This window comes from Triticum aestivum, chromosome 5A (assembly GCF_018294505.1).
Source record: "Triticum aestivum cultivar Chinese Spring chromosome 5A, IWGSC CS RefSeq v2.1, whole genome shotgun sequence".
Classification (NCBI taxonomy): domain Eukaryota; kingdom Viridiplantae; phylum Streptophyta; class Magnoliopsida; order Poales; family Poaceae; genus Triticum; species Triticum aestivum.
Window position 1 is genome coordinate 691,438,465 of NC_057806.1, and position 9,602 is coordinate 691,448,066.

General features: G+C 49.9%; 1 protein-coding gene across 1 annotated transcript; it reads left to right on the forward strand.

The window, feature by feature from the left end:
• Positions 1–3,953: 3,953 nt before the first annotated feature.
• Positions 3,954–5,126, forward strand: LOC123108453 (pollen allergen Phl p 1). The gene has a single exon (XM_044530237.1). The coding sequence runs from the start codon at positions 3,979–3,981 to the stop codon at positions 4,789–4,791; it is 813 nt and encodes a 270-aa protein (XP_044386172.1). The 5' UTR covers positions 3,954–3,978; the 3' UTR covers positions 4,792–5,126.
• The last annotated feature ends 4,476 nt before the right edge of the window (positions 5,127–9,602 follow it).

A 9,602-nucleotide genomic window follows, 5' to 3' on the forward strand; every position in this document is an offset into this window, starting at 1 on the left:
GCACAACTTAGTGCTGGCGTTCCGGACGAAGAAAAGACAGTACAAGGTCAAGTATCTATGGCGTGTTTATAAATCGCACGACGGCAATATACTGCAACTGGTCACAACAACTGGGCCCACATAGTAGTGGCGTAGGAAGTATTGGCAACGTAAGCAATAGCAAGTTATAGTTGGCGTACCAGTTTGACCGACGCCAACACTATTTTTAAAAAATAGTGCTGGCGTTGATGAAAAACGGTGCGCCACAAACGAAAGTCGTGGCTAACCGTTTTTCCAATAGTGTCTACTTATAGAAACATGCGAGTTGGTTTAGTGATCTGCACCTAGAATTATGCATTCACATAATTACATTAGGCGCATGCTAGTGGTGAATCCAGGTTCCCTGGAAACGTTTCGCTATTGTTGATTTCAACGTTTGCATTGCTCTCTTGTTCCTTTTACTTTATTGTTGCACTTTTAATTTTAGTCACCAAGCACTCACAATATTTGAACCTTCGCAGCCGCTTTTGCTTTGGACCATTGCAGTATCCCTCTAGAAGAGCGAAAGACACTTCGTGTGCTCCCTGTGAAATTGATACTTTTACTTAAAAAAATACAACTAAACCATGTGCATTTACAAAATATCACAAAGACGTGGCCCTCCTTGGAATCCAGCGAAGACACTCTTCTGGCATCACAGACTTGAATCTAGTCGCAAGCTCCGAAAGGCGGCACTCATCTATTGAAGTGGCAATTCCCTCATTGAAAGCACGAGCCTCACTGCGCGAGCCCGTAAAGGCCCCTTCCACTCGGCTGCTTCATTTGCCAAATAAGGGGGAGGGCGATGCGGCCAGGGTTCGCAGGTGAGGGGAAGGTGTTCACAAACGAACATGTCACCGTGTACCCTCGACGCCGGAGGTGACACACAGCAGCTCACGTCGAAGGAGACCCGGTCGGAAGTGTGGTACTGAAGAAATCCAACTGGTGCTTTTGTAGACCCGAAACCCTACACGCCTGAAAGGGACCCCATCAGGGCGCGCAGCAGCTATGGGCTGCCCTAGGTCGGCCTAACCGCACCTAGGACCTATTGGATTCGCAGCCTCCAATCTTGAAGAACGATGAAGAACAAGAAGAAGATACAAGGGAGAGGGATAAAAAGTAGATGAACACGAAAAAGTAGTAGATTGATTTGTTCGATTGTGTGTTCTTCCAACTGATTGTCACCCCAACATATATAAGAGGCGGCTGGACTTCCCATACAAGAAAGGACTCCAAATCATGTCCAAATCTTTTCAAAATTAACCGAACTCGGATTTAGGCAAGTCTGAAACAACAGTTTGGTTTTTGAGTCTCACAGGCCACAAACGATCTTCTATGTAGATGCGCTAAAAAGCAAATTTAACCGTTTCAACGAGACGAACAACTTTCCTATTGATCACCTTTTCAAATAACGCAATCTTTAATACCCTATGGGGCCATCTTCCAGTTAGACTGACGAAGCTTAGCTAGCCAAAATGGCTTCCAAGTCTCTGGCCTTCGTGTGAGTGCCCTCCCTTCAAAGATGGAACTGCTCGCGCGAGGCGAACCCTACCTCCCGCGCCACCACCTGCGAGGCGGCCGAGAAGGCATCCAGATCCCCTCGCCGTGATCCTCCCCTCCTCCTCCCTTGCCGCCGCCAAGGGGCATGGCCGGGTGAAGTCCGGCCGACGCCAACGCCGGTGGGGCTCGATCTCCCTCCAGTGCGATGGGGCGGTGCAGGCCTTACCGTCGGGTGCGGGTGCGGTGTGACGCGGCGTGGCGGTGTGCGGCTTCCTGGCATGTGCGGTGTTGCGTGGACGGCCGCGGGCGGTGGAGTGCTCCTCACAGCAGCCGGATCTGGCCGGTAGGCGGCGCGGGCCGCGGGCGACATCTAGCTTCGGGCTTCCGGCGACTGCGGTAGGGTCTTCCCGTCGCGGGCGCGGCAGTTTTCCATGGGCAATACGGTTCTGGTGACGGGGCAGTCCCTCGGGCTGCGCAAATCTGAGTAGTGAGGAGGCGGTGGCGTAGTCACTTGACAGAGTGCTAGCGCGGTAGCCGGCAGCAACGCCCGGGCCCTTTGAAGCCCCATCTTGGTCTGGGCAGGCCTGGCTCGGCTCCACCTGCGACGGCTCTGGTGGACGGAGGTGTGGCTCGTGCGGGGGGTTGCGGAGATGGTGGCGTGCCCACTGCAGCGTGGCGACGGGAGATTCACGGGCCATTTCAAGCTCGGCCGGACCCATGTGTCTGGTTTGCTCCTCTTGTTGTACCCAGTCGGTGAACGCCGATGGCGGTTGAGGTTGTCTCCTCCCGCGTGGCTACTAACAATACTGCTCCTAGTTCCCGGCTGCTCCCTCTCGGGCCCGTAGGTCCCGCTTTGGACTCCATGGTGAGACAGCGGTGGCGACTCCAAGACCGTGGTGGCGCATGGTGATGGGCGGCAAGTGTGGTGGAGCGCAACAGATTGGTCGGGTTGGTGGGTGTGTGGCGGACGAGAGAAATCCCAATCGGCTTGGCCGGCACCGATGCGGCGACGCCCATGGGTGCCATCGTTCCTCCCTGAAGGGCGTCGGGTATCCCCCTCACCCATGCCCCTCCGCGTACCGGGGGAAACCCTAGGACCAGTCCAGGTAGCAGCGTCGTCATCATCGCGTTCCTTTCTGAAGGTGTTGCTCGGTATGCTGTGGTCCGAAGTGCTAGGAGTGCGGTGGAAATCTCAGGATGGCGCAGCGGCTGCGGATCATCATCGTTTTCATGGATCTGACTCTGTTGTCATTAATTTCTTTTTCCTCATTTTTATTTCTTTTGGCCATGCTTGTGTCATCTGCCCGAGCAGTGGATTCTCAGATGTATTGGGTCGTTGGCTATATCCATATAGCGGGGCGAAAGCCAATTTTGAGAGATCTTCCAATCAGACTCGGTCATGCAGTTGTCTTGGCTATCCGAGTCTTGCATCAACCTTGTAGGCCGTATGCTATCTCAGATGATGATAACTCCGAAAGCAAAGTTGACCATTTCAACGATATGCACAACTTTCGTGTAGAACACTTTTTCGTTTGTGGATATCTTGATAATCTTTTCAGCCCATCTTCAGCTTTTGGTCCGATTGACCTTGACCGTTTCCACTTGGCCGACAAGCTTTTTCCGGCAAGATTTCCATGCCGGCAAGCTTTTCGTCCGGCAAGGTTTTACACCGGCAAGCTTTCCACGCCGACAAGCTTTCCACGCCGGCCGACAAGCTTTTCGCTGGCAAGCTTCATTCAGCCGGCAAAGGGCGAATAGCTCACGCGAGACATCAGACACCACCTAGGTGGGTGTTTGGTCCGCAGAGTATTGCCTCTAACTTTTGCATACGAACTCGTGTTGGGGGGATTTATATATCAAAATCGATGGACACAATCAATGTAGAGTGTTCCTCCATCGGAGGTTGTCTTTGAGGTATAATTGGCCGAACAGTGATCTGAACATAAATATTACAACTTTGAACACAATTTTGACCCTTAAGATGAGGTCGGTTGGCGATGACCCAAACATCAAAGTTGTTTCATTCGACGATGCAAAACTTTTTCATGTAAAAAACCTTTTCATTTGAGGACATCTTCATTGTGTTTTGTATCGTGCCAAATTCGGGTGTCAACATAAGGACGTTAAACTGCCGCAAACGTGCTTGAAGATAACAGAGTTGAAGTTGACAGCAGCATACTTGATGTCATTTTGATAACTTGAACCTTCACCATGCATAAAAATGGTTCAGACATTCTAAACATAGGTGGCTTTGGTCCCGAAGTGGATGCACCTCCGACGATGATGGCGAGCCGCGTATGCATGCACGGACAAGCTCTCCCCGCGCTCACGGCCAGCCCACCGACATGGCCGGAGCAACGTCCCGGTTTGCTCGCTCTCTGTTGATCGGGCTTTCTCCTATAAAAAAAACACCCATGGATAGCACATACACAGTGGCAAGAAGGAACAGTTCAAGAGAAGATGGCTTCTTCTTCCTCGTCGGTGCTGCTGGTTGCGGTGGTGTTGGCCGCGGTCGTGTGTGGCGCGCACGGCATCGCCAAGGTTCCACCGGGCCCCAACATCACGGCGTCGCCTGCGAGCTACGGCAACAAGTGGTTGGACGCCAAGACCACGTGGTACGGCAAGCCGACGGGCGCCGGGCCCAAGGACAACGGCGGTGCCTGCGGGTACAAGGAGGTGGACAAGGCCCCCTTCCACGGCATGACCTCCTGCGGCAACATCCCCATCTTCAAGGACGGCCGCGGCTGCGGCTCCTGCTTCGAGCTCAAGTGCACCAAGCCCGAGGCCTGCTCCGGCGAGCCCACCATGGTGACCATCACCGACAAGAACGAGGAGCCCATCGCCCCCTACCACTTCGACCTCTCCGGCCACGCCTTCGGCTCCATGGCAAAGAAGGGCGAGGAGCAGAAGCTGCGCGACGCCGGCGAGGTGGAGATCAAGTTCCGGCGCGTCAAGTGCAAGTACCCGGCGGGCACCAAGGTGAACTTCCACGTGGAGAAGTCCTCCAACGAAAACTACCTGGCACTGGTGATCAAGTTCCTCCAAGGCGACGGCGACGTGGTGGGCGTGGACATCAAGCAGAAGGGCGAGGACAAGTGGACCGAGCTCAACGAGTCGTGGGGAGCCGTGTGGAGGATCGACACCCCCCACAAGCTCATCGGCCCCTTCTCCGTCCGCTACACCACCGAGGGCGGCACCAAGACCGTCGTCGACGACGTCATCCCCAAGGGCTGGAAGCCCGACACCTCCTACGAGGCCAAGGGCGGGTACTGAAGATGATGATGATGATGATGATGATGATGCGACTCCTTCCGGCGGCCAGGCCAGCTTAATTAATTAACTTCTTTTCGCTTGGCTCGAAAACAAGAATAAACCAGCCGCACATATATCATACATATGATGCGATGAGACCATGAGTATACTTTTTTTTGAGGGTAGACCATGAGTATACTTATTCATTCATTTACTATAGGGAGAGAGCGTGGACAACTCCTAATTTGAGGTCCAGAACCTGTGTCGTGCAACAAGTTCTAGGTGCAACCTTGCAACTAGCTAATAGTCTATATCTATACCTACTAATAAAGTACGATGTGTTTGTTTAAAATTTTCGTTTGCCCATGCGTATTTTCATCCACACATACATACATTTTTTAATAATAAATAGCGCTGTTGTTATTGGGGCTCGGCTCGACGCCACACTGTTGTTATTGGGCCTCGGATAGAAATCGTTTATTCTGCTGTCCCTTCATCTGTCGTTCGGAGAGCAGCAAAAAGGTTATTCTTGCATGCAAGGATTGAAACTCACGAACTCATCAGTGTACCGTGGGCTGCAACCACCTAAGGAAGCTTATCCTTATGATTGAAACAAGATTTGTTACCCAATTAAAATAGGCCAACCTCGTTGGTTCTTATACGGGGAAAATTATTTACTCGAACTAATAACACTATCGGCTGCGACCACCTGAGCAAGTCTGTAGTTGTGATAGAATAAGGATTTGTTATCCACTTAAAATATTATCACCTTGCCTATTCTAATACGGGATGTTTTAAAGGAGTTAAATAGAGGGTGAGGCGATGATCTAACTTATCCCTTGAGAGCCACAAGCAGAGCTGGGAATGGCCCAATTAAAGATTGTGTAATGAGCCAACACCGTTGAAAGAAATTAACCATGCATTACATCGGGGAAATGGAAAAGGGAACCACTAGGCATCAGACTACTGATGCCTAGCGTTCCATCAGACCAGTGCGTGGCCGTAGGATTAGTGGCTAATGGACGTTAGATCTGTACGAAAGGGGTGATAGGCTAACGTTCAGCTTTTATTACGTGATTAGTGTGACTGCTCCATAACTTACGTCTAGCAGTTAATTCTCGGAGCCGTGCTTCTTAGAACCGAGTTTGACCATGCTACTTCTGCTTCCATCACTCAACCAAGTGAGAATTTATCACAAATTATATTCTGATCAAAATGAAAAATTGGATTCTGATAAAATTTGCGTTTATAGCTTTGATGTAATGATATTGAAATTTAGGTCCAGTGTACGTCTTTATTTTTGTTTCTAGCAGAATAAAAAATTGCTTCCATCGGCGAAACAATTTGCTTCTATTGCAATCAAAATTTGCTAGGACCTGTAAAAATAGTGTCCAAGAACTTTACTCAATCTAATACAATTTTGCATCCAAGAATTTGTTTCCACATGGGAAAAATTCAGTCAAATATATCTTTTATTATGTTTCCAATACAAGAGAAACTTTGGTTCCATCCATCAAAAAAGTGTTTCCATCGCAAAACTAATTTGCTCCTAACCTAGCATAAATTTGTTTCCTTGCTTCGTCCAGTCACACAACATATTCCTTCTAGTCGCCAATAGTACGATGCTTCCATACTTTTCTAACGACTAGAGATCTGCTTCCCTTCATGTTGTGTGTGGTTGTGTTGATTCTGAGGTAGATCCAGGTGTCTCCATGTACCAGCCTTGACGACGACTATCGGACCTGAAGCCAGCAGACAACTGCTTGAAGCATATATCAGTTAGGCATGATGCATAGGTGTTATAGGATGGAATCAACAGTTAGTACTACATGTATATTACTAATGACATAGATAATGTTTACATTGCAATTATGCGAACAAATTAGAACAAGTTTTGGAAGCAAACTACCTAGAACCAAGAAACATATGTAGTATACTATGAAAGCATGGCATGTTTCAATGGTGATACCTATGGCTAGAACAAATTTTGTAAAATATAAGACACATGAAGTATGGAAGCAATCTACATAAATGGAAGAAGCACGTGTAGTGTGATATGGGGACCCCATATACATGAAGCAAGAAAATATGCTATCTCAGTATGGCTCTCCTTAAGTGGAAGCATAGAACATTGGCAATGGAAACAAACTAAGATTGTTGCCAACATTGATGCATGTTTCGTGGCCAGGTCCATGCATGCATGTGTATGTGGGTTGGAAGCACGACACATAGGGAATCGAATCAGGGCGGTGTTGTCGGAGAGAACATGGGTGGCGTGGTGGTTGACAAGAAGCATACCCTCTGCTTCTGCATGCTTCATTGCCGCGGCTCCACTAAAAACATAATAACTGTACTATGTTAGCAAATACAGTTCGGGCCTTAGCCCCTCTCAAATGAGCTCGTCTTCGGGGGATCTTCTTCCAGAGATGATGGAGAGCGCAACGCCTCCTCCGGACTCCTCCGCTCCGGAAGCGGGCGACCCCGAAGTGTCGTCGCGGAGGGCCTCTCCGAGTCCGGTGAGGCCAGAAGATAATCCCATTGACCCCCGAAGCTCCCAGTGTCCGGCTCCCGAAGAGAGCAGACAAAAGAGTCCGGCACCGTCTGGTGTGTGCGATCGGATATTCTGAGGGAGTTGGTGGGGCGAGCGGCCATCTCAGATGAACACCGTGTGCTGATGAATACGGTGATGGAGAGAATCTCGTCCGCCGAAAGCGGATTGCATGAAGCTTTTATGAGTTTACTGACAGGCTTTGAGGTACGTAAAATAATGTATGATAGTCCTGCACATGCTAGGTGTGCCCTGTGTAGATAGTAGCCCCTGAGACTCTGGTTGTCATCGAAACGACGACGAACAGAGGATCATATTCCTAGGTAATAACCATACTGCCTCTATGTGCAGGTGATGGAAGCTCCGGTGGCTAGCCGGACTAGCGAGTTTGCCCATTTAAAATGGTAGTTGGATGCGGCAGACGCTGGCATCGAGCTTGTTAACAAAAGGCTTGACGAGGCATAGGGTAAGTGTCATTATCTGGTAAACACCACATAGTAAGAGCAGCATGATGCCAGTATCTTTAATATGTTGTGACTACAGATGGAGCTGCCACTGTTGAAGCCTTGCGGGCAGAACTTGCCCGAGCCAAGGAACAAGCGAGGTTTGGCAATGCGGCTGCTTTGAAGGCGGCCGAAGAGTTGAAAGCCGAGAAGGCCGCGCATGGCGAGAGCCGAGATAAGATGGCCAAGATGGCCATAGAATTAAAAGCCACCGCCGACCGTTGTCGGGTTCTTGAAAAGGAAAACCTAGCGAAGGCATCAGACCTTGAGAAGGCTTCTGCGACGAGAAAAGACATCCGCTCTGCTATGAGGGCGAAGAAGGAGGAGCTGCGGGAAGCCGGGGATATTGTAGCTGGGAAATCCTTTATGTTGTGGAGGAAGTTCGGAGATCCACGGTATGCCCCTCTGGATTGGCTGTGGAGTTCGGAGGATGTGTATATGGATTTGGCGGCGAGCGCTGCCGATGCGGCCAAGTGCTTCCAGGGTCAGACGGACCGTGAAGTGGACCAGCTGTTTTGGACACAATTCCATTCTCCCGAGCGTCCGCTTTCATTGACTAACCAATTAGCCGAATGGGCCGAACTGAATAGGTTCTCCGGACTCGCCATGAGGTCTGTTGTGGATCAGCTCTGGCCGGAAAGGCCGAAACCCAATAGCTATTTCAGCTTGGTGCAACAGTTCCTTGACGTGGTGCCACGCATTAATGCGATAAAGAGGTCGACGTGCATAGAGGGCTCACGGATGGCCTTTGCCCGTGTTAAAGCATACTGGGTGGAGATGGATGCTACCACTGTTGCAGCGCGGGATTCGGCCATAGGTCGAATGGCTGCTGAGCACTACTTTGAAGAAGTTCTTGAGGGTGCTCGTTTGATAGAGACCCAGTGCTCAAAAAAATATTATGTTTATGTAATCTCATTATAAGCGAAATGCTTTTATAAATTTTTATAAGGCTATTTTTATACTTTTGCCTGAAAGTAATATGATGCCTCCTGGGCGGCCGTTTATGTATACATGTGTGTAACCTGAAAGATTGCAGCCGTCGGCTTCAACCCCCACGCATATAATGCGGAGGTGCTCGCAAAAAACACACGTTCACACTTAACCCAACGTCTTGGTCCTATTAAGGAGGTGATAGCGGAGCGAGCGAGGCAACCGGACTATAATGCTTTAGCACTTTCACTTAGCCATAGGAGTTTGACAGTGGGGCTACTAGATAGCCCCTGGTGGCTCCGCACTCTCCCGATCCCGGGGTGCGTACAAGCCTGGCCGGAAAATGGCCCTTCGTTAAGGCGGAGGAATTCTAACATTCCAACAGGTCATCGAGTGGTTGACCAGTCTCACGCTATATCATGACAGTCAGTTTTTGGCTTTCTCTACTGAGGTGCTCGTCCGGATGAACCAGGGGACAATCACAGTAGTTCTCCTGGTGCTACCTTAGCCGGTAAAGCGGAACATAAGGCACCAAAACACAGGAGCTGGGCAAACCCAACATTTGACCAAAGACAATGATTCGGAGCTGATGCATATAGGGCCAAACTCGCGACACCGAACACTCCCTAAGGTATTCGGTCTTTATGGTATAAACCGGGCCTAAATAATGGCCTTTGTAAGAAGCCCCTTGTGTCCAGGTATGTACATTGTTCTGGCGTGGCCACATGCCAAGACGTCAGCATCCTTCTCAACAGTGGATATGTATCAACAAGAGACAGTAAAAAAGGTTTACGCAGGGTCTTAATCTAAAAAGAATCCTTGGAGCGGGTCCCCGCTGCACGTCTGCGCCT